This window comes from Danio rerio, chromosome 14, assembly GCF_052040795.2.
Source record: "Danio rerio strain M-AB ecotype USA chromosome 14, GRCz13ab, whole genome shotgun sequence".
Lineage (NCBI taxonomy): Eukaryota > Metazoa > Chordata > Actinopteri > Cypriniformes > Danionidae > Danio > Danio rerio.
Window position 1 is genome coordinate 12812501 of NC_141034.1, and position 26577 is coordinate 12839077.

Consider the following 26577-nt stretch of genomic DNA (forward strand, 5'->3'; position numbering starts at 1 on the left):
GCATCTGAGATGGATAGCATATTTCGTAATTTAGCGATATTTCTCAGATGAAAGAAGGCAGTTTTTGTGACATGGGATATATGGTTTTTAAAAGTTAGATTACTGTCTAATATGACACCCAGATCTTTTATAGTAGAGCTAAAACTAACTTTGTATCCTTCTAATTGTAAATTAAGTTGCGAGATCTGCTGTGTGCAAGATTTAGGCCCAATAAGTAATAATTCTGTTTTGTCGGAGTTTAAGAGAAGAAAATTGTTGGTCATCCAGTCTTTAATGTCTTTGATACACTCAGTTAGTTTAGAAAGTTCAGACGTCTCGTCAGGTTTAGTTGAAATATATAATTGAGTATCATCTGCATAGCAGTGAAAGCTGATCCCATGTCTTCTAATAATGTCTCCCAGTGGTAGCATGTAAATTGTAAACAGCAAAGGGCCTAAAACTGACCCTTGAGGCACCCCATACTTTACTGGGCTGACTTGTGAAGGCAGTCTATTAATATTCACAAACTGGTAACGGTCAGTTAAGTATGACTTAAACCATTGTAGAGCCTGTCCCTGGACACCTGTAGACTTTAAGCGATTTATGAGGATATTGTGGTCAATGGTATCAAATGCCGCACTAAGATCTAGTAAAACTAATAGCGAGACGCACCCTCGGTCAGCAGCTAAGAGTAAATCATTAGTTATTTTCACTAAGGCGGTTTCTGTACTGTGGTGAGCCCTGAAACCTGACTGAAACACTTCAAAAATATTGTTCGTCTGCAGAAAAGAGCATAATTGAGTGGAAACAACTTTTTCTAGTATTTTAGACATAAATGGAAGATTTGAAATAGGCCTGTTGTTAGCTAAGTTGTTGGTGTCTAGTTGTGGTTTCTTAATAATAGGCTTAATAACAGCTAGCTTGTAAGAGTTTGGAACATGGCCTATAGATAAAGAAGAGTTGATAATGTTAAGAAGAGGTTCTCCTATAGCAGGCAGCAGCTCTTTCAGTAATTTTGTTGGAATTGAGTCCAGCATACACGTAGCTGGTTTAGAGCTATTTATAATTTTTACTAACTCTTCCTGTTCTATGATTTTGAAGCAGTGTAGGTTATTATTATGATTCAATGAAATATTTACAGGATTTGGAGTATAAGCCGGTGCAGAAAGTTTGGCATTTCCTATTTTCTGTCTAAAGCCTTCTATTTTTTCACTGAAAAAATTCATGAATTCATTACTACTAATTTGCGGTGGAGTAGTTTGTTCCAAGGATGACCGATTATTTGCTAATTTAGAGATGGTGTTAAATAAAAATCTAGGATTGTTATGATTATTTTCTATCAGTTTGCGCAGGTGCTCGGTCCTGGCAGATTTTAGAGCCCTCCTATAGCTGGACATACTGTTTTTGTACGCAATTCTAAAGACCTCTAAATTAGTTTTTTTCCATTTACGTTCCAGGGCACGGGTTGCTGTTTTGAGCGCACGAGTATGACTATTATACCATGGTATAGTTTTAATCTCTCTGGCCTTTTTTAATTTGATGGGTGCCACAGTATTTAGTGTGCTAGTAAAGATGGCATCCATACTGCTGGTTACTACATCAAGATCATTTGAGTTTGCAGGTGCATTACGAAATAGAGAGAGATCAGGTAAGTTATTTATAAATTCATCTTTAGTTGACGGAACAATAGTTCTACTAGGGCGGAGTATTGGAGTGGGTTTGCTGATTTCAGGTAAACACAGCTTATATAGTAAGAGGTAGTGATCTGTAATATCATCACTTTGTGGTATAATGTCTACGTCAATAACCTCGATTCCATAAGACAGAATTAGATCTAATGTATGCTTTAAGCGATGGGTTGGACCCACAACGTTTTGCTTTATCCCAAGTGAGTGTATTAAATCCATAAACGTGCATGATTGCATTCATCAAATTTCCTTAAACTAAGCGTTCTAAAGTATGGCTGTATTTCAAAAGGATTCTGACACATTAACACTAAGCAGCCGCTTTACAAAACTTGCATTTAAGGGGGTAACACGTCAGACTTTATGAAACATTGGAGGGCACATGCTGAAAGGCAGAGGAATGCGCTGTCTTTGACTTCATTTACATGGACATCAATGCTCTGATTTTAATATGGTTAGGATAATACTCTTATTAAGAGTCTACCATGTAAACAGCAATTTCTGATGACCTTAAAAGACCAACGAGTCTCGAAATTCGGAGGTTTTTCTTTCTGTTCGCCATGCGGTATAAAATTAAAACAAAAGTCAAAAGTTAAAAATGAAACATACGAAATTGCATGAAACTCTGGAGGAAACTCTGGATAGTCTGGTGATGCCTGGTGAGTAATTGTTTTATACTGAAACTTGCCTTCAAAATGTGCTTCCTTGGTCTTATCCATATTTCTTTGCATGTTTACAACACATCGGCCACAACAGGAAATAAAAAAAAAACTGCAACTGCGTTAATTGCTTTAATTTTTTTGCGCGTTAAATATTTTAAATATATATATATATATATATATATATATATATATATATATATATATATATATATATATATATATATATATATATATATTTGTTCATGTTAGTTAACGTTAGTTAATGAAAACACAATTGTTTATTGTTAGTTCATGTTAACTCGGTGCATTAACTAATGTTAACAAGCATGGTCTTAAATGTTAATAATTCATTAATAAATGTTCAGTTATGATTAATAAATGCTTTACATGTGTTGTTCATGATTAGTTCATGTTAGTAAATGCATTAACTAATGAACCTTGTTGTAAAGTGTTACTGAAAAAGCACTAAAGATGCAATTAGAGATTGTTTTACCAATCATAAAACACATACACAAACCACTTAAAATGAAAAATAAATAAATCTGTCAAGTAAGTGGTGGGTTATTTTGCTGTTTTAACCCCTGATAAACCAGAGACTAAGCTGAAGGAAAATGAACTAATGAGATCTGTCAAGTAAATGCATTAATCAATAACATTAAAATTGACATTAATTAAATCTTAACAATCTGTTGTCATTTCTGATATTTGGGATTTGTATTTTTAATGCAAGTAGAGCAATGTAAATATTGTAAACTAAGCTTGTTACATTCAAATAATGTAGTGTAAAAAACATTGTGAAACATCAATATCTATGCATTGTCCATTAATAAAAAAAAGTAATGTAATTTATTGAAGTAATATAATGTATAGTTTTATACATTGTTTATATTTTAAAACATAGCTTACATTAGCAAATAAAACACAAGGTAGGCCTACTGGGCAAAAATGGAATGTCTCTCAGACGCTTTGGGAAACTATATTCAAGACCAGGGGTCACCAATCCTGGTCCTGGAGGGCCGGTGTCCCTGCAGGGTTTAGCTCCATCTTGCCTCAACACACCTGTCTGGATGTTTTAAGTATACCTCGTAAGACCTTGATTAGCTTGTTTAGGTGTGTTTGATTAGGGTTGAAGCTAAAATCTGTAGGACACCGGCCCTCCAGGAACAAGTTTGGTGACCACTGCTCAAGACCATACTCAAGGTCTTGGTTCATCTCTTGTTTATCCTCATAGCATCCATGCTGGATAAAATAACAGCATCTTAATGAAATGGAGTTGTCTTTAATGTTTAGTAAATCGGACTCAAAGTAGTGCTGCTGCACCAACAACGTTATCAATGCATGCTACACTTCCGACTGTACATTTTGTTTTCTTTTTCTTATAATGCATTTAAGGGATGTAGGAAAGTTTTGAGGTAAGGGACATTTTCATCCAGGCTCATCCAGTTCATCAAACTTCATCTTTTAAAATCAAAAGTGGAATAAAACGCTCTCTTCATAAAAGCTGGCATATCAGTGCACTGTTACATTTTATTCGATTAGCGCCTCCTGATTGGTTCTTGGGATATAGCGGCTTTTGCTGTCAAAGACAAGTGGCATTTCGAAGCTTTGCAAACAAATGGTTTATTCTGAATGTGCTGCAATTTAGATGATTTGAAGCAAAAATATTTTGTTAAACATGCACTACGTGCCTAAAGCATTCACTCAATGTCAGTATCTCAATTTGGCAGAATTAGCGTTTAGCTGCTTTTTCATCTAAACTCTTCTTTTACACACACACACTTACACACACACACACACACACATATATATATATATATATATATATATATATATATATATATATATATATGTGTGTGTGTGTGTGTGTGTGTGTGTGTGTTTCTAATTAAATGTCTGGTGCATTAAGACGGGAGTAGTGTGTCCTAGAGGTGGTTTGTCAAGCTCGCTCACCTGCATGGAGCACACTCATGCATCATGCTGTTATGGGGTGCATTGTGTGAATGCTTTACTAAAAAGATAGGTCTTTAATCTAGTTTTGAATTAAGAGAGTGTGTTTTAGCCTTGGACATAATCTGAAAGGCTATTGAAAAATTTAGGGGCCATAAATAAGAAGGCCTGATCTCCTTTAGTGGATTATGCTATTCTGGGTTCTACCAGAAGCCCTGAGTTTTGAGATCTCAAAGAACGGGTTGGATTGTTGAGACAGAAACTCGATAAGTAAAACAGGAGCTAGATTATTTAAAGCTTTTTAAGTAAGAATAGATATTTTATAATCAAGACAAGCTTAACAGGCAGGATGAAATTGGGAAGATATGGTCACTACTACATGATTCACTGTATAGAAAGCCTTTTTAAAGTCTAAAAATACTGCTCCCTTGCTTGATCCAAACTGCTTTTTATCATATCTATAGTTACATCCCTACAAACATTGATTGGACAGCAACGTAACGTCATCTCCCCGGCCAAAAGGGGTCTTGGCAGGATGGCAAAAAATGGTGTAATATTGGTATATAGGTGTGAAGAGGGGATGGGAATGTGAGAGAGTTAAAACTATCTTTGAGTAAAAATGGGAGTTACCCAGGGATATAACTCTTTTAGAAAAGGACACACAGGTTCGTTTACCCTCAAAAAGGCACAGAGACGTGGGTAATTACAAAAGTACAAAAATATTTAATTTGATAAAACTGTAAGTTGTACTCGTTTTTAAAAGCACATCAAAAACTCCCACTTCATATTAAATAAAACAAAGAAAACAATATTCATTCATTTTCTTGTCGGCTTAGTCCCTTTATTATTCCGGGGTCGCAACAGCAGAATGAAACATCAACTTATCCAGCAAGTTTATACGCAGCGGATGCCCTTCCAGCCGCAACCCATCGCTGGGAAACAAGAAAACAATAAATAAACAAAATCAAAACACAGGATTGGAGGTTCCCACTGACTGGATACATGTAGACTGACTTTACCCCAGCACACGCACACATCACAGTCCACTTAAATCACGCTATCAAACACTCAGTTTCCCACAGCACATGATAAAGAAGCACTACCACCAGTTGTAAAAAGACCAGTCATCCACCGGGAGAAACCTCAGTTCCTGAAATAAATCAAAATTAAAGTAAAATTAAATTAAAATAACAAAGGCACATTATTAAGTGGGTCAAACCTGCTTTCTATGATCTGGTTGAGAGACAGCTACAGCTGTGATTACAACATCTCACTCTGAATCTAGACATCAATTGACACTCATTATCAAAATAATGATAATAATAAACAATAATAATAAACCCACAAAAAGAATATCTAAATAACAAAAACAAAAAGTAATGCTCTGCATAAAGTAGAGGCAAAACAAAAAGCAAACTATAAATAATATTCTCAAAACAAAAGCAGAGCACTACTAAAATGTTAACACAAATCAATATCTAAAACAAATGATTAAAGCGGATCGCAAAGCGGCACACTGGTGTTTAAAACGGGCAGTCCCCTTTAAACAGTTGCGTTGGTGGCATCCATGCCAGGTATAAACAGCCGTAGCACATGCCCAGATGACTTCCGATAACCACGGCAATAGCAAGGAATATGAAAGTTAATAAAGCGAATTATACAAGAGAAAAAGAGAAGGAAAGGGAAAATCCTAAGGAGGAAAAGGCACAAACAAAATCATTAAAATGGTCCTTTAAATGATCACACCAATCATAACAGTGCCTCACTTATCAATGGACGCACAAATCAGACGATTTACGAGCACTTGTTGGTCAGGTACAAAAATACACAGCGAGGTGCAGGAATTTATCTGTACGGCATGAGAAACGCAGGTTAAATGCTGCTAAACCCCATTACCCAGCCAGTTAAAAGCCATCACATACTTGCAATGGTGGACAGTCATCTAGCCACCACAGCCCAGAAAGATGCCACAGCCACACAATACACTATAACAATGCCAAAAGCAAAACTTAACGTTGGCCCATTAAAACAAATGAGAAATCAGTATCAGAAGGAGCACAAAGCCTCTACCTGTAGCCGCGAAGATGGACACCCAAACAAAGTGCAGAGTCGGATGTGACGGATTCCAAGGAACAACCAATTAGGCTTTAAAAAGGTGGTGCTACGTGCCGATTGGATGATGTCAATGTCAATCAGCTGCGCCGCACAATCACAATTTGGTTGATGCCAATAACAATCAGCTGCACTACATTGGCTGATTTATACCTGGGCAAGCTGGACTTGAGGAAATGCCCATGAAGTCATCTTCCAGAGGCTTTTAAGAGCTAAAATGAACCCCCAGAAAGGGTTACTGATTCCTGCTAATTGTGGCTGCCCATATGGGCATGGAATTAACGCCCTGGAAGTACTTTCCAGAGGATCTTAAAAGCTGAAATGAACTTCAGAAAGAGTGACTGATTCCCGGGTAAGCTGGGCTTGAAGAAAGGCCCTGGACATCCCTCTCTAGAGGCACTTAAGAGCTGAAACAAACCCTGGAAAAAAGGGTGACTGATTCCCAGGCGAGCTGGATTCACTGAAAGGCTCTGGAAGTCACTCTCCAGAGGCTCTTAAGTGCCCTCCTGGGCAAGCTGGACTCAAGAAAAGGCCCTGGAAGTCCTCTTTTAAAGACCTTTAAGAGCTGAAACGAACCACCCAAAAGGGTGATTGATTCCGGCTAATTGTGGCAGCCTGTTTTGGTATGGAAGAAACACTCTGGAAGTCCTTTCCAGAGGCCCTTAAAAATTTAAACAAACCAAAGAAAGGGTAACTGATTCCTGGAATCACCATGGAAGAAATGTCCTGAAAACTACTTTTTAGAGGTCCTTAAGAGCTTAAACAAACCCCAGAATGGGTGACTGATTCCAGGAAAAACTATTCTCAAGGTCCTTAAGAGCTTAAACAAACCCCAGAATGGGTGACTGATTCCAGGAAAAAACTATTCTCAAGGAAAGTTCCTGTAAGTCTCCTTCACAGGCCCTTAAAAGCTGAAACAATCCCCAGAAGGGGTGATTGATTCCTGGAAAAGCTGGACTCGAGGAAAATCTCTGCAAGTCTCTTTTCACAGGCTCTTAAATGCTGGAAAGAACCCCAGAAAGGGTGACTGATGCCTGGGCAAGCTAAACTCGAGGAAAGGCCCTGGAAATTGTCTTCCAGAGGTCTTTAAGAGCTAAAAGACCTCAAGAAAGAGTGACTGATTCCTGCTAATTGTGGCAACCCATTTGGGCATGGAAAAATGTCTTGAAAGTCTTTTACAGAGGTTCTTAAGAGTTGAAACAAAGATCCGAAAAGGGTTACTAATTCATGTTATTTATGGCTGCAAATTTTGGTATGAACGAAACACTAAAAGTCCTTTCCAGAGGTCTTTATGAGCTGAAACGAACCCCAGAAAGGGTGACTGATTCATACGCAAGCTGGACTCGAGGAATGACCCTGGTAGTCATCTTCCAGAGGCTCTTTAAGAGCTGAAACAAAACGCAGACAGAGTGACTGATAAACGGGCAAGCTGAACATGTGGAAAGACACTGGAAGTGTCTCCAGAGGCATTTAATAGCTGAAACAAACACCAGAAAAGAGTGACTGATTCCCACTTATTGTGGCAGCCTGTTTTGGTATGGAAGAAACATCATGCAAGTGCTTTCCGGAGGCCCTTATAAGTTGAACAGAACCCCAGAAAAAGTGACTGATTCTCGAGCAAGCTGGACTCGAGGAATGCCATTGGAAGTGCCTTTCCACAGGAGGCCTTTAAAAGCTAAAACGAACCCCAGACAGACTGACTGATTTTTGCTAATTGTGGCAGCCCATTTGGGCATTGAAAAAGCACCCTGGAAGTCCTTTTCAGAGATCCTTAAGAGCTGAAATGAGCCCCAGAAAGAGTAACTGATTCCCAGGCAAGCTGAACTTGGGAAAAGGCCCTGGAAGTCCCTCTACAAAGGCCCATAAGAGCTAAAACGAAACCTGAAAAGGGTTGCTGATTCCCAGTCAGGCTGGACTCAAGGAAAGGTCTTGGTAGTCCCTCTCCAGAGGCCCTTAGGAGCTGAAATGAACCCCTAAAATGGTGACTGATTCCCGGGCAAGCTGGACTCGAGGAAAGGTCCTGGAAGTCCCTCTCCAGAGACCCTTAAGAGCTGAAAAGAACCACAGAAAAAGTGATAGATTTTCATGCAAGCTGGTCTCGAGGAAAAGCCCAGCAAGTTTCTCTCCACAGGTCCTTAAGAGCTGAAATGAACCCCAGAAAGGGTGACTGATTCCCGGGCAAGATGGTCTTTAGGAAAGACAATGAAAGTCCCTCTATGCCCTTAAGAGCTGAAACGAACCCCAAAAAGGGTGACTGGTTCCCAGGCAAACTTGACTCAAGTAAAGGCCCTAAATGCCCTTTTCCATATGCCCTTAAGAGCTGAAATGAACCCCAGAAAAGGGTGACTGATTCCCGCCGATTGTGTCGAATGTTGAATCCTACCAGCCAGCACTACCTGAAGAACGTGACCTAGTACCCTGATTGCCTGGACCGGAAATCCCACTGACCTGTCACCTTGCCAGCACTGCCCTAGTTGTGAAAAGGGCTGGAGGTCAGGGCTCTGATTTGCAGCATACGCCGAAATGTGGTGGTGCATGAAGTGCGAACCAAGCAGGCAAAAGAAAGCAGGTTTATCTCCAAGTGCAGACTGGTAAGCTGCAACCAGACCACTAAAAAAATCCCTGCTCTTCTACTTTAGTTAGAGAACTCACCAGATGTCCTGAATGGGGGACAGCGGGTACATAGACTTGGTTGGAAAATATACTCACCATCCCCTTTCCAGATGTCCTGAATGGGAACATTGACTTTTTTTTTTTTTTGCTTTGGGGCACCAACGACTCACAGTTAATTCATTCATGTTATTTGATGTTAGAATTTGCTGGTGCTGATTAAATCTGTCTAATCGCTTTTTATGGGGATACTGCTATTGCCTGATCTGACAGCACTGGCAATTCATTGATTTTTGACTGGTTACCTGAGCTCCATCTCTGGACACTGCTGTGGCGTGTTCCACAATCGAATCATCCAGGAGGTCAAAGAGGCCTCCAGAAGTCTGGACGAGTTTGTCTATTTCATCAACATGAGTGTGACTCCTTGGCTCTGGGGGACACCTGTAATAAGCACTCACTCACCTCTTATTTTCTCTCTCTTTTTCTGCTTGTTCCATGGCAGATCATGACGCATAAGTACAACTGAGCCTTTGGCGCTGCCCAGTTATCTCTTAACAAAGAATAGTTCCAGAGGTTCTAGGACCTGCGGTCTGGTCTTCCTGGTGGAAGGCAGGCCACCTTTTTTTTACCTTAAGACCCAGTACCTGCAAATACCTGAATCAATATTTTCAAGCCATGTGGTCTAGCATGGGGATTCCAGGGAGACCAATTTTCACCGACACACGTGAATATGCATGTAATGTCCCTGGAGCCACATGACTGCCATTGGCTATGACCCTAAAAGGTTTTGTCTGTCTGTGTCTGATGCAGGCAAACAATGCATATTTCCCAGAGGATAGCCAGAAGGTGGCGCACATCATGTCTCATGACACCTCAACCTCAGATAAACTCTTCACACTTCACCTGGGCCCTCTGCAAGCACGTGTGCAGCACAGAGAGCTGTTTTAGATGCCAGCCTAAATGAGACTGTTCAGGTCTTTGCCTGGTTTGAATGGCCATCTGCCCTGTGGTCTAACTCTGGGTATTAGTAAGCGCCTACCGGGACAGTTATGTCCTTTGAACTGCATAAGTAGTCAGCCAATTGCTGCCTGGGAGTCGGGCTTGACTTCTTGGAAAAAAACTGATGCAGCAATGGCAGAGCATCTTAAACATCTATGGGGATACAAAGAAAATGATTCATACATTATTTATTTATATGCATATATTTTTCACTATTTTAAAATGATTTTTTCAACATTGCTGCGTGTTTTTATTAGTTCTGATACTGTTTCGGATGTTTTTTTTATTTGCCCAATTAAAAAAATGTGATTTCAAAAGTGTACAAATGTGTCATTGTTAAAATTACATGTGATTGCAATATTATAAAAACGTTCAGGTCTGACTGAATTTGTCCCTTTTAAGAACCTTAACTTGCCTATTACAATGTGCATGTAAGGGTTAATACAACACCTGAATTAAGCAGACACATATTAACGTCCAGAAGATGACATATTTAGATGTGCACACACTGTGTAGAAAAGATTCTACGGCCAGATGACATCAAAGACTTCAGTTGGATTTTCGTTAGTATCTGTTGACACAGACATAAATTAATATCAACCTGTGGAAACAGATGGGTTTTTGAAGTGTATTGCTCCCCTGTCATTAAAAAATATATCACAAATATCACAGTAAAAGAGGTATAACAGATTGCATATATGTGCATTAGCACTAATTAAACAGTTTACATGTGTTTTTTTGCCACATTACAAACATACATGGCAAGTTTTACATACACATTAAACTTGCAAAAGATACAGTGGAACAGGTCATGCCTCTGAGGGCACTGGATATATTTGTCTTTCCTGTACTTATTCTTCTGATACACTGAAAAGAAATATGTGCCTGCTGCCCATTGGTATCCATAGCTGTGCTGCCTGGCTCTTTTAAAAAAATACAAATACCAAATACGTAGTAATTATAACAAGTTGTGTTATAGTTGTAAAATAATGGGAGAAATTTTCATTGTTGGTACTTCACTAGGGCAGGGTTGTCAAACTCAGTTCCAGGAGGGCCACAGCTCTACAGAGTTTAGTTTCAACCCTTCTTCAACACACCTATGGTGAGTTGACACCGCATGATTTTCAAAATTGCTGGATCGCTGTTTTCACACTGTGTGATCATATGGGGTAGGATTTAGTTGCTGCTGTGTTCACACCGCATGATGAATCAGTGATATGACGGTACACGTTGAATGACTACACTGGAAACAATTGCTGAGGGTTTCCTCCTGGTGCTTCGGTTTCCCCCACAATCCAGACATGCGCCATAGATAAATTGAGTAAGCTAAATTGTCTTTAGTGCTTGTGTGTGAATGAGTGTGCATGGGTATTTCCCAGTGATGGGTTGTGGCTGGAAGGGCATCCACTGCGCAAAACATATGCTGGATAAGTTGGGAGTTCATTCCGCTGTGGTGGCGACCCCTGATTAATAAAAGGACTAAGCCAAAAAGAAAATGAATTAATTATAATTTCCTGAGCATTACAAATGAAGATAAGTAATAGAGTTACTGTCTGTTAAACAGGCATGTCCATACAGAGAACAAAATACAAAGCATCACAAAAGTATGTTTTATACAATGTTTTTAATTGCTTACAGGGAAGTTTGCCAAAACATGCAACTAAAATTACACAACACAGTAGAATATTGTGGGCAGACATCCCCAAATAAAATTATTAGAAGCACAAGAAAAATGTATAGTCACACCTTAAATCAGCCCTCATTGCAATAATTGCTTTGATAATAATTAAACTTTACGTTTTCTATAAATAGAAATTACAGCCCAGAAAAAAAAACACTGCACATTGTGGTAACAGTGCCAGAAAGTTCTAGTGCTGCACAAATAATATTAATAATGTTAAAAGGTTTGTCTCTTAGAGATGTACATCGGACAGTAGCTTGAGTTGAGTGTAATCTGAGTTTATTTCAAATTTATTTTCATTAATTAAAACAATACTGTCTGGAAAAATTTTAACAACCTTATCTTTTGTAGATCATCATGTACATTTAGAACACCAAGACATTAAGAACAAATAAAACTATATAACATTAGTAACAATATAAAGTATAACAACAGAACCATAAATATATTTTAATACAAATTTCTTGTGTTTGTGGTTCATGTTGTTTTTATTACTGTAAAATCATTGTACTCAACCCATGCTCATTCTGATTATGTACCCCTATATACAGTACATTTATAGTGAGCGCGAAATATGTCCCAGGAACTTTTTTTTTTGTTTTTGTTTTTTGTTTAAGCAAATCTGCCAGAGGCCACTGTGTAAGCTTTTTGAGATCTCAACTTTTTCTCGCAAGTGCCATTCGTGCCTGCTTTTCTCACGTAAATCCAAAAGAGGCTGCTGTCGACTGACAGGTGGATAGAGTGACCACCCTCCTCTTTCCCTAAACCTAACCAATAGTGCTTTAAAAATTACAGATTGACCAGCTCCTACCCACTTCCTTAAACGAAACTGACAGTGCTTTTAAAAGCAATCCAGGAAAAAAAAGCACTCGCTGCCACCAGATTTTTACCACATTTTCAGATTTTACCACATTCTCACCCTGTTATTTACTTGTTTATTTAAATTTTTTTTTTGGCTATTTTTTTGTCATACCTGCTTTCTGGAACCATTCTTCGCCGGACGTGAACCCCGTCGACACAGTACACATAACTGCTCTGCATCTCAAATTTTCCAATGTATGGCATGAGCCACTGCACGACCTGGAAACAGCAAAAAAGCTGTCCACATGGAGGGAAGCGGTCTGCTGGTAAGCGTGAAAAGGAGCGGCATCTTACCAATCATAGCGTTCGTTTTAAAGACGAATACAGCCATACATTTATCTGGCTACATAGTTCGTGATCTCTAGAAATGTATATAGGGCTACATTTTCAGAATGAGCTTAAAGTACTAGTACTGATAGGACTAGTTGGGGATTTTTGTGCTATGAAAAGCCCTCTAACCTGATCAATACTAATGAATCAATACTTGTTTTCCTCATCAGTGTCGTGAAGAATTAAATCATTATTGATTGTATTCTCTTGAGCACATGCAGTTTTATTGTGGGATTGTGGGAAAAGGATTTGAACAGTGAAAATGACTCAATGCAGTCATTGCACAAGTTTTAATCACACATTAAACTACCAAGTATAATAGCAATGCACAATTAATGTCACAGACACGAACATGAACAACAAATTCACTTCACACTATTAAATGATTGTTTTAAGAACATGCAAATCTGTATTGTGCATAAATGCATTTCTAAAAACGTAGCCCTAAAATGTTTCCATATACATTTCTAGAAAGTACCAAATAAGTCCCAGGAGGTACTTTTTTTTTTTTTTTGCATTTTTTGGTTTTGCGAATCCACCAGAAGCCACTGTGTACGCGTTTTGAGATTTCAAACTTCACCCGCGAGTGCCATTCCTGCCAGCCTGTCTCATATAAATCCATCAGAGGGCGCTGTCGTCTGACTGACTAATCACTCTCCTCCTTCCCTAAACCCAACTAATAGTGTTTTCAAACACACCGTTAATCAGCCTACCCGCTTCCCTTACCCCAACCACCAGTGTTTTCAAAAGCCCTCATGTCCGCCTGATTTTTACCATGTTTTCAGATTTTACCACATTCTCAACCTGGTATTTACTTCTTTATTTTATTTTTGGCCTATTGCTTCTGTCTTACCTGCTTTCTGGAACCATTCTTTGCCGAACTCAAACCCCTGTTGTCGCTGTCAACTCTTCTCTGCATCTTAAGTCCACCAATCTACGCGGCGAGCCAAACTGGACAAACTGGTAACAGCAAAAAAGCCGTCCATACAGAGGTAAGCGATCAGCTGGCAAGAGCAAAAAGGAACAGCATCATACTGCCCCGTAGCATTTATTTTAAAAACAAAATGCAACCATACGTACCTCTGGCTACATAATTTGCGATTTCCAGAAATGTAAATAGGGCTACGTTTTCAGAATGAGCCTATGTTGCAACAATGAATTCATTGCACAGGCCAGTTTTTTTTCTGTACAGCCCTTCCGCTACAGTAAATTATCCATTTTCTTTCTACATGGAGATGAGGGAGTGTGTTTTACCAAAATCTCTTCCTGGCACAGTCTACTCACTTGGCAGCCATATTTGCATAACCAGTCAGCTCACCCAAGACTGTTCTACCAAGATAAATAAAGGAATCCTGATCTCAAAAATTGTTCACTGAACACTTATCTAATTAACAAAATAAATTAGTTAAAATAATCAGAAAAAAAGAAACTCATAAAGGTTGGAAACATGTAAACAGTAAATGATAACATGTCCAATTATATCTCTTTAATTTAGCTTAATTTTTTACCTGCTTTCATGCAACCGAGTCAGGGCTAAATTCAGTCAGGATATCTTGAAAATCCCAGCTTATTCCCTTATCTTGCTTTTGTGCAATAACCCTTAGCTGTGACCAGCGATGGGCAGTTTTCCACGTGACAACCATTATCTATTTAGCCACATTATCTAGATGTGCACAAAATCTTGCTTTAGATAATAAATCAACACTTTTTACCAATTTGTTGAGTTCACAAACATTAATTCATTCATTTTCTTTTCAGCTTAGTGTCTTTATTAATCTGGGGTCGCCACAGCGGAATGAACCGCCAACTTATCCACCATATGTTTTACGTAGTGGATGCCCTTCCAGCTGCAAACCATAACTGGGAAACATCCATACATACTCGATCACACACATACACTATGGCCAATTTTAGCTTAGGGATAGGGACTTGTGGGGGAAACCGGAACATACCAACTCCAAACAGAAATGCCAACAGACTCAGCCGGGGCTCGAAATAGTGACCGTCTTGCTGTGAGGCAACCCACTACGCCGCAGTACTGCCCTGAGCATACAAACAATTTTGAGAATACTTAATTTTGGGTTCCCAGTACTGGATTGTGGCTGAAAGGGTAAAACATATGCTGGATCAGTTAGCGGTTCATTCCGCTGTGGAAACCCCTGATGAATAAAGGGACTAAGCTGAAGGAAAATGAATGACAGAATTTTGGGTAAACCCAAATTTAAGCTGTTTACATTTGTGTTGTTTTTTGACAAATTTTATTATTTGTTTATTTATTGTAATCTGTGCCACACAGAGGTAAACTGTAAAAGAACATACACACAAGGCATTTAATCAAGAATGTCAGATTATTATATATGGTAGAACGTCAGATTATAAAATAAGCCACCTGTGATTTTAACCCCTTAATTGTCACTGTTCCAGAGAGGTTTTTAAAACAGTAACATAAGGCCAATGACGGTGTACTGTCAATCACTGGTCACAGAACTCATAAATCCACCATAAAAAACATTTGTAATAAAACACCATAAAACACAAACAATGAACTTTCAATCACTGGGTGACGCATGCTCATAAATTTTAGACACAATTCAGACTACTGATAAAAAACACTTCTGTTAAAATCACGTACATTAACAAGGGACATTTGCACATTTATATATAGTCATTCTAAAGTGAACCATGAAGGTAAGAGTGGGTAAAGGATAGAAAGTAGGGAACAGAAAACAAATGTGAAGGAAGGTGAGGACAGAAAGCTTTCCTGCAGCTTCACTTTGTGTGAGTTTGTCTTGTTAATATGTGAAGAGTTAAAGGCATCAGAGATTGCTTGCAGTCTTACAATACAAGAACAACAATAACAAAAAGCATAATAAAAGATGTCATTCACAGCATACATTATGACAGGCGAATGTCTATAGTTCTTCACTTTCATAAAGAGGGGCAGTGTGCTGAACAAGAGGGTCAAGGCACAGTGTGGAAAACTGGTTTACGATGGGAAGGTTTTTGAGTGGCCTAGCAGGATGGGTTGTCTTGTTCAATCGCGCTAGAAGAAAAGGGGTAATTGTTGTTTAAAGTTGAAATTACATCAGAATTCATAGTATTTTTTTAATATAAAATATTATAGATGCTTTATCCAAGCACACAATGAATCAAACTTTAATCAAAATAAATTTGTGTGCATATTTCAATGGCAGCTTTTTTCAAATGTATCCATATACTATAAGGTCAAACAACAGATGTTTTGTATATTTTAATAAACTTTAAAATAAGCGGTTTGTTTACAAATCTAGAAGTCATGTCTCCATCGTAATTTATGTGATGAAGAGCTGTGGTAATGTGATACAACAAACAATTCTCAAAACATAAAAAAAGGTAAACACATTAAGTGTACTTACTGGCTACGTCAAGCCTGGCATTGCACGTGGACATTCCTGCTTCATTAATAGCGGAAACAGTATACCAGCCAGCATCAGACTTCATCACTGGGTTAATGACCAGGCACTGCTTTCCTGAACTGTCCTGAGAAAGACTGACACACCAAACAAACAAATCATATCCAAATAAAAAAAAAATTAATTCTTTAAAAATTTATTCTAGCACACACAAAATTTATTTTATTTTTTTTATGTTTTGGACTGAAAGCATATTCAAGCAAATCACAACTTTTGGCACACTCTGATCTCGTACCATATATACTTGTAGACTGCAAGGTCTGTGACATTGTTTACATGGTAATTGCATACATTTTATTTTTCAGGTAATCAAATCCTTGAATTTGATTGTACATTTTTTTTTGCAGGGATTCTGATTAATGTAAGTATGTAATGTCTAAATAAACAAGAAATAATGAAAAAAAAAATTGTGTATACAAATGAGATTCAGCATGCCTGTGTGCTGCTGCTAGAAGTCAACCAACTCCTCTCAGACTTTTTTTCAGCATGTCTCTCTCATTTAAGCCTTCCACAATTTACAACTGGATTACATTTCAGACCTTGAACACTGCATAAACAAATGCTACAATAGACTTTGCTCCATGGATGCTCTCAAAAGACAAAAAACACACATTGTGCTCAGCCACTTCATTTAATTCTTTTCCATTACCCACATCATCGACCCCTCCCTATGCTGTACTGAGGCAAGGGACAAACTTACATCCATAAACAAAATTGGACTGTAAGTAAAAAAAATAAAATAAAAAAATGTCCCTAAGCTAGCAACCATTAGGTCGATCAGCTTGAAATTTGGTATGCTATGTCTTTGTCCATGGAGACATTACATCATGGCTTCCATTAGCCAATTAAAATTTGAGAACCTAATAAACAAGGTTAATGACTGCCAATCGGTATGAAACTCGATGCATGTATGATGCATGGTTTTAGAGGCTTGTAAAAATGTCACCACTAGGGGTGGTTTTTCATGTGTTGTAGTGTTTACCGGTTGCATACTACCCAACATTTCGCAAAATACATAATGTATGTTAGGCCTACTTATACTGAGCACTTTGACAACTGCTGTCACTCAAACTGTTTATAAAAATGTATCAATGTTTGAAAAATCTACTAGAAAAATCTAGTCCGTTTTTTTTTTTTTAATCAATCGCCAAAAAACAGCATTGTAAGATCTCTAGACTGCCTAGATCAATAATAATAATAAAAAATAGCTGTAACAAGGTGTTTGTTTACGTGCACCTACATGCATTTTAAAAAATGAACAACAAATACCTCATTCTCGTATGGTCAATACGCAGCATTTCTTTGTCTTTCTTCCAGTATAGCTGAGGGCTTGGAGATGCATTCACTTTACATTCTAACCTAACAGCATCACCCTCCATTGCATGTGAGTTCTTCATCTTCACTACAAATGTAGGAGGACATAATTGTTCCTGAGCTGAGGAAATACAGTGAACAATTTGATTTGTATAAGAATCATCAAGAAACCATTGTAACATTTATTGCAGCATGTTTGCAAAATGACAAAATCTGTTAATTTTCTAAAAATACTTTCGCAAGGCAATTGAAAGAAATAAAGAAAATAAACACAAATAAACAAATGCATTGTTTAGTCATGCTTAATCATTCTAAACAGTATACTGATTGGGGAAAAAAAACTGTTTACCAATCACATCCAAATGTAGGGAGAATTGGCTCTGTCCAGCACGGTTCTTTGCAATACATTCATATAAACCCGCATGATGAATGGTTACAATCTCAATAATGAAGGAGTGGACACTTTTCTCACACACCAGCATCTTATGATAGTCATCAGGTCGAATGGGTTTCCCATCCAGATACCAAGATATATCTGGGGTTGGCAAACCTACAACCTGCAGAAAAAAGAAGAAAAGCAAAAATGCTATATTATATATTTTATATATTAAAAAACTACATTTTCAGGCAATTAAATAAAAAATGTACTCAAGGACATATACTTATAAGAGCAGGAACGTTGCAGTGAGATGTTGCATATCTTGCAAACACTGCAGTTAAGATATATGCATAGAGGTGATATTATTATATTAGTAAAAAGAATGATAACTGCCTTAAAATCAATCCTGCAGAATCGTCCCTCTTCAACAGTAACATCTTGAGGCACTTGTATAAAACGAGGAGCAAAACATTTCTCTTGGATGGTAGAGGCTTCTGTACTGTCCCCCCCTGATCGTTTTTTTCTTGACCTACACAAGAAAAAATGGAAATAAGTGAATGAAACCAAAAAATAAAATCTAATTTACTTAATCAAAATGACAAATATACCAATATCTTGCTTATATCTGAACTATTTTATATGCTTAGCTTAGATACACATTTTGAGTTTTCAAAATTATTTACCCCCTTAACAGGAGATTGTTAATCTGCACTCTATTGCTTTTCTTACAGTTTTGAATTTGAAAGACTAAATTTCATTCATTCATTTATTTTCTTTTCGGCTTAGTCCCTTTATTAATCTGGGGTTGCCACAGCAGAATGAATCGCCAACTTATCCTGCACGTTTTATGCAGCGGATGCTATTTCAGCTGCAACCCATCTCTGGAAACATCCATTCACACTCATACACTATGGACAATTTAGCCTACCCAATTAACCTGTACCGCATGTCTTTGGACTTGGGGAATCCGGAGCACCCAGAGGAAACCAACGCGAACACAGAGAGAACATGCAAACTCCACACAGAAACGCCAACTGACCCAGACGAAGCTTGAATCAGTGACCTTGTTTTGAGGCGACAGCACTACCTACTGCGCCACCGCGTCACCCTGGAAGCTAATTTTTTAAACTGAAATATTTATAAACTAAAACAATCCTTTTTGAATATTATACATCATATTTTTTAATAAAACTGAATATTTTGGAAGTGAATTCTGGAAGGTGAATATGAAGTATTGAGTTTAGTTTTTGAAAATGTGTGTGAAATACTTTTAGCTGAAATATTCACAGCTTAAATAAAAAGCTGTGTTAAACTTCAGGACCTTAAAATACAAATCCTGGCAATTCAAGTCCTTAAAATGCAAACACTTGTTAATTCAATGCATTGTTTTAAACTTGTAAACATGAAAATTTCAAGTTTATTTTTTGGTCAAATCAGTCCAAAAAACATTTCTGTTTTTATTGCATAGTTTCTGAAATAAAATAAAACACAACAAAACAATCATCTATAGCTTTTGTGAAATATTTTGATTTGGCTAAATCTGCTCAGCTTTATACACACTGTTAACCCTTACTGTAGATTATGCAGTAAATAACTGTAAAATAGCCAGTGTTTTGCTGTAATAAAAGGAAACAGTATTTTACTGTAAAAGGAGCAGGATTTGTATGAAATTTTGTAGTGCAAAGAATAAATTACAGTAATTTACTTTATGTATCCATTACAGATAGTTACTGTGATAATAAATGGTAAATTACTGCTCAACCATTATTACCCCATGTACTCTGATGCTTTCTGTTGCTAAATATATATATATATATATATATATATATATATATATATATATATATATATATATATATATATATATATATATATATATATATACTTCTCAGTTTCGGTATATGTATGGTCAGTATTGAGGAGAAAGTGAGACAATGCATTGATGATAAGCTAAATTTCTCTGCAGACATCTTTGTGTTTTCTTTGGTTCCTTTTATGTTTTTAACATTGAGTACCAGGAGTCAACCAATGTCAATGTCACAGAGCTAATTAAAAGGTAAAGATATCGACGAGATGCATTTAAAGGCAAAAATATTCACACAGAGCAACCAAATTATCACAATCATTTTATAACTTTGTTTACTTCAATATAATTAATCGAATTTGCCTAGTTTAGCCTATAGTTAAGCTTTTAAATGGCACTTTAAGCTGAATATTAGTATTTTGCTAATTAACTAGTAAAAATGTGTTATTTAAAAAATATGTTAAACAGCACGTACATACATTTTCGCAGAGACTCAATGAATTTGTTTGGAAAACTTCAAATGAAGTAGGTAAAAATGGCATTAACAGTATAGTATAAAGACTTTCCTAAATAAATGTATTAATCAGGTTATTTGTTTTTTATTATTATTATTACTACAGGTTTGGAACAACATGAGGATCAGAATATTTATTTATTTTTTATTTTTTTGCTTTGGATGACGTTTGTATATTGTTTGTATATTATTGTTTTTATTCAATGATATGTGCATGATTGTGATAAATGTAGGCAATTCCTTTGAAAATATGCTACAGTATGTACCAAGGATGTCAAACTCCTGGAGGGCCGCAGCCCAGCAGAATTTAGTTCCAATCCTGCTTCAACACACTACCTTTAGATTTAGTTTGATCAGGTGTGTTTAATTAGTATAACTGCACTGTTACTCTGTAGATTGTGCAGTAAATAACTGCAAAATAGCCAGTGTTTTGCTGTAATAAAAGAAAACATTTATTATTTATTAACACATTATTTTACTGTGAAAGGAGTAGACTTTGTATGAAATTGTGTAGTGCAAAGAATTAATTCCAATAAATTCTCTGATGGTTTATGTTGCTATTTATATAGACGTGCATTTTAAAGGCAGAAAATAATGATTTAGGCATCACCATACACTCCCACAGGCTGTCTGTCCTATTCTAAACACAAAGGTGTTAGAAATAGTTTTCAGAAAATGCTGGCCCTTTAAGGGAGCCAGGCGTTTGATTTGTTTACTGCTGAGTGCGCTCTATTCTCTGTCCATCAATTCAGATGTAGAGTCTGATATGTTTTAGGCTTTAAATAAGAATCTATAATGAGTAAGTAAAATGTGTTCAAATGTTTTTGAGGGTTTCTAAAATAAGGCTGTGTTTTAAGTTATATTGTTGTTATCTTGAACTGTGTACTTGAAAGCTACATTGTTAGCTAGTTAGCCTCTCCTCATATAACTTCTTACATTACTTTTGTTTAAGTATTTATTGGATATTGCATACTGCCATAATGTACAGATGCTAACAGTTGTATGTATCTTTCTGGCAACTAAGCCAAAAATAAATTCCTTCATCTCAGTAAGGTAACTTGTGCACATCATCACAGGGAATCACAAAAACATGATACACATAGCCATCCACACACAAAAGCTCCACTGTCCGGTCCCAGGTTGTGAGTTTGTTGCTAAGTATTTTTCAGAGCAGTGTTTCCACCTATGAATTTATATTAGAAACAATAATAAAGTTTGTTGTCATGAGATAATTATAACAATAAAAGATTGGATCCTTTGGTTTTTCGGTGTTGCCAACTTTATTTTTTATAATTACTTACTAAACTTTTTATTGAGATTTAACACAGTTTTTAATTATTTAAAACTTTAAACTTTAAAATAATTATGTTGTGTTTTTTGCTGTTCATTTGCTGATCTACCTTCCTGCAGATTTTAGTTGCTATTCATTTCAAACACACCTACAGTAAACCAATTAATTAGGACCTGAACACCACTTGATAATTACAGGCAGGTGTGTTTGATATGGGTAGCAACTGCCATCTGCAGGAAGGTAGATATCCAGGAACAGGATTGAGCACCACTGCTGTATACCATGGGGGTCAAACTCCAAGTTCCTGGAGAACTGCAGGGCAGCAGAGTTTAGTACCAACCCTGCTTCAACATTACCTGTAGATTTCTAACAAGCCTTAATTAGTTTGATCAGGTGTGTTTAATTAGAGTTACAGCTTAAAGTCCCGGTCACACTGCACTTTTTCTCCCTATAGACTTCCATTCATACGCATGTGAGTACTGCAGACCTGGAAAGATAGCTCATGCGACAAATTTCATAATTCGCAGCATTGGAAAGTTCAAGCTTGGAGAACGCTGACATGCGAAATCACATCATGTGATTGCTTGATACCAATCAAAGATCAAAACATGACCTCTCTGGCTTGCTTTTTCAATCTCTAATTATTTTGTTTAATTCCACTACTCGCTTTGTTTAATTCCACTTCGCAGTGCAGTATGACAGAATTTTGCTTGCTCAAATGTTAGTGTGACTGCAGCCTTACTGTGCAGACCTGTAATATGCAAGACAATATTTATATCTGCTGATTTCTTAATTTTGTTATACATTTTGTTATTTATTTGTTTCGTGCCAAAACAATAAAATAAATTTGTCTGAAAAATGTTATGCCTTCTATTTTTAAATAACAGCTAAGAATACTGATTAATTTTAGTAACACTACAATAACTATATATGACATACTATTAATGTGTATGCAGTATAATGCTGTGATTTGTAACACTACAATACAGTAATTAACTGTACACAGTTTCCAGTTAGTTACCACTGCTGCTCTATTACAGTAATTAACTGGCAACACTGTTGCCAGCTACTCCCTGTATCGGTTCAGTTACAGTAAATAACTAGCAACACTGTTGCCAGCCACTCACTGTAATGGTTCAGTTACAGTAAATAACTGGCAACACTGTTGCCAGCCACTCACTGTAATGGTTCAGTTACAGTAATTAACTGGCAACACTGTTGCCAGTTACTTACTGTAACCAAACTTTTACAGTGAGTGGCTGGCAACAGTGTTGCCAGTGTTCTACTGTAAAAAACCCTGGTAAGGTCTAACAGTGCAGGTCATTAAATCTTGATTACAGTGTATCCAAACATATCTTGTAACACAGTTGTGTACCATGCCATAAAAATTCAAACATACACAATGAATATATAAAACAATTATGACATGAAAAAAAGAGGGGGGGGGGACCAAAACCAATAATAATACTATTATTATTATATTATTATTATTTTAGTAATAAAATTCAATTTGATCACAACTTTATTTAATCTGCAACTAAACTGTTAGAGATGCATTTATTTGTCATAAAATCAATGAAAAGTCTCTCTCTCTCTCTTTCTCTCTCATGTATGTACACTGTTAGACCTTACCAGGGTTTTTTACAGTAGAACACTGGCAACACTGTTGCCAGCCACTCACTGTAAAAGTTTGGTTACAGTAAGTAACTGGCAACAGTGTTGCCAGTTAATTACTGTAACTGAACCATTACAGTGAGTGGCTGGCAACAGTGTTGCCAGTTATTTACTGTAACTGAACCGATACAGTGAGTAGCTGGCAACAGTGTTGCCAGTTAATTACTGTAATAGAGCAGCAGTGGTAACTAACTGGAAACTGTGTACAGTTAATTACTGTATTGTAGTGTTACAAATCACAGCATTATACTGCATACACATTAATAGTATGTCATATATAGTTATTGTAGTGTTACTAAAATTAATCAGTATTCTTAGCTGTTATTTAAAAATAGAAGGCATAACATTTTTCAGACAAATTTATTTTATTGTTTTGGCACGAAACAAATAAATAACAGAAAAAGTATAACAAAATTAAGAAATCAGCAGATATAAATATTGTCTTGCATATTACAGGTCTGCACAGTAAGGCTGCAGTCACACTAACATTTGAGCAAGCGAAATTCTGTCATACTGCACTGCGAAGTGGAATTAAACAAAGCGAGTAGTGGAATAAAACAAAATAATTAGAGATTGAAAAAAACAAGCCAGAGAGGTCATGTTCTGATCTTTGATTGGTATCAAGCAATCACATGATGTGATTTCGCATGTCAGCGTTCTCCAAGCTTGAACTTTCCAATGCTGCGAATTATGAAATTTGTCGCATGAGCTATCATTCCAGGTCTGCAGTACTCACATGCGTATGAATGGAAGTCTATAGGGAGAAAAGTGCAGTGTGACAGGGACTTTAAGCTGTAACTCTAATTAAACACACCTGATTAAACTAATTAAGGCTTGTTAGAAATCTACAGGTAATGTTGAAGCAGGGTGGGTACTAAACTCTGCTGCCCTGCAGTTCTCCAGGAACTTGGAGTTTGACCCCCATGGTATACAGCAGTGCTGCTCAATCCTGTTCCTGGATATCTACCTTCCTTCAGATTTCAGTTGCTACCCATATCAAACACACCTGCCTGTAATTATCAAGTGGTGTTCAGGTCCTAATTAATTGGTTTAGGTGTGTTTGAAATGAATAGCAACTAAAATCTGCAGGAAGGTAGATCAGCAAATGAACAGCAAAAAACACAACATAATTATTTTAAAGTTTAAAGTTTTAAATAATTAAAAACTGTGTTAAATCTCAATAAAAAGTTTAGTAAGTAATTATAAAAAATAAAGTTGGCAACACCGAAAAACCAAAGGATCCAATCTTTTATTGTTATAATTATCTCATGACAACAAACTTTATTATTGTTTCTGATATAAATTCATAGGTGGAAACACTGCTCTGAAAAATACTTAGCAACAAACTCACAACCTGGGACCGGACAGTGGAGCTTTTGTGTGTGGATGGCTATGTGTATCATGTTTTTGTGATTCCCTGTGATGATGTGCACATGTTACCTTACTGAGATGAAGGAATTTAATTTTGGCTTAGTTGCCAGAAAGATACATACAACTGTTAGCATCTGTACATTATGGCAGTATGCAAAATCCAATAAATACTTAAACAAAAGTAATGTAAGAAGTTATATGAGGAGAGGCTAACTAGCTAACAATGTAGCTTTCAAGTACACAGTTCAAGATAACAACAATATAACTTAAAACACAGCCTTATTTTAGAAACTCTCAAAAACATTTGAACACATTTTACTTACTCATTGTAGATTCTTATTTAAAGCTTAAAACATATCAGACTCTACATCTGAATTGATGGACGAGCGCACTCAGCAGTAAACAAATCAAACACCTGGCTCCCTTAAAGGGCCAGCATTTTCTGAAAACTATTTCTAACACCTTTGTGTTTAGAATAAGACAGACAGCCTGTGGGAGTGTATGGTGATGCCTAAATCATTATTTTCTGCCTTTAAAATGCACGTCTATATAAATAGCAACATAAACCTTCAGGGAATTTATTGGAATTAATTCTTTGCACTACACAATTTCATACAAAGTCTACTCCTTTCACAGTAAAATAATGTGTTAATAAATAATAAATGTTTTCTTTTATTACAGCAAAACACTGGCTATTTTTCAGTTATTTACTGCACAATCTACAGAGTAACAGTGCAGTTATACTAATTAAACACACCTGATCAAACTAAATCTAAAGGTAGTGTGTTGAAGAAGGGCTGGAACTAAATTCTACTAGGCTGCGGCCCTCCAGGAGTTTGACATCCTTGGTACATAGCATATTTTCAAAGGAATTGCCTACATTTATCACAATCATGCACATATCATTGAATAAAAACAATAATATAAAAACAATATACAAGCGTCATCCAAAGCAAAAAAATAAAAAATAAATAAATATTCTGATCCTCATGTTGTTCCAAACCTGTAGTAATAATAATAATAAAAAACAAATAACCTGATTAATACATTTATTTAGGAAAGTCTTTATACTATACTGTTAATGCCATTTTTACCTACTTCATTTGAAGTTTTCCAAACAAATTCATTGAGTCTCTGCGAAAATGTTTGTACGTGCTGTTTAACATATTTTTTAAATAACACATTTTTACTAGTTAATTAGCAAAATACTAATATTCAGCTTAAAGTGCAATTTAAAAGCTTAACTATTGGCTAAACTAGGCAAATTAAATTAATTATAGAATAGTAAACAAAGTTATAAAAATGATTGTGATAATTTGGTTGCTCTGTGTGAATATTTTTGCCTTTAAATGCATCTCGTCGATATCTTTACCTTTTAATTAGCTCTGTGACATTGACATTGGTTGACTCCTGATACTCAATGTTAAAAACATAAAAGGAACCAAAGAAAACACAGAAATGGCTGCAGAGAAATTTAGCTTATCATCAATGCATCGTCTCACTTTCTCCTCAATACTGACCATACACATACCAAAACTGAACAGTATCTATATATATATATATATATATATATATATATATATATATATATATATATATATATATATATATATAGCAACATAAAGCAGTACATGGGGTAATAATGGTTGAGCAGTAATTTACCATTTATTATCACAGTAACTATCTGTAATGGGTACATAAAGTAAATTACTGTAATTTATTCTTTGCACTACAAAATTTCATACAAATCCTGCTCCTTTTACAGTAAAATACTGTTTCCTTTTAATACAGCAAAACACTGGCTATTTTACAGTTATTTACTGCATAATCTACAGTAAGGGTTAACAGTGTATATATAAGTTTTTGTTCAAAAGTAAATAAAATCACAGAAATAATAATTTCAGGCAGTTAC

At 36.4% G+C, this 26577-nt stretch overlaps 2 protein-coding genes and 1 long non-coding RNA gene across 7 annotated transcripts in view; 1 reads left to right on the plus strand and 2 right to left on the minus strand.

Annotated features, from left to right (window-relative positions):
• The window catches only part of znf711 (ZFX family zinc finger ZNF711), a 280678-nt gene that overhangs the window by 236394 nt on the left and 17707 nt on the right, over window positions 1-26577 (minus strand). The gene's annotated exons all lie outside the window — the stretch shown is intronic.
• On the plus strand, window positions 10695-13161 carry LOC147833878 (uncharacterized). Its single transcript, XR_015507126.1, has 2 exons — window positions 10695-12348; window positions 12793-13161. It is a non-coding gene; the product is annotated as an uncharacterized LOC147833878 (long non-coding RNA).
• Window positions 11600-26577, minus strand: part of myot (myotilin) — an 85170-nt gene continuing 70192 nt past the window's right edge. For all 4 annotated transcript variants that reach the window (XM_087281083.1, XM_087281082.1, XM_087281085.1 and 1 more), the window contains 8 exons: window positions 18405-18540; window positions 17982-18189; window positions 17588-17753; window positions 16262-16395; window positions 15256-15909; window positions 13602-14713; window positions 12801-13542; window positions 11600-12361 (listed from right to left, as the gene is read on the minus strand). In XM_087281083.1, coding sequence (XP_087137209.1) covers window positions 15779-15909; window positions 16262-16395; window positions 17588-17753; window positions 17982-18189; window positions 18405-18540 — 775 coding nt within the window. In that variant the 3' untranslated portion in view covers window positions 11600-12361; window positions 12801-13542; window positions 13602-14713; window positions 15256-15778. The remainder of the gene's footprint in view (window positions 12362-12800; window positions 13543-13601; window positions 14714-15255; window positions 15910-16261; window positions 16396-17587; window positions 17754-17981; window positions 18190-18404; window positions 18541-26577) is intronic.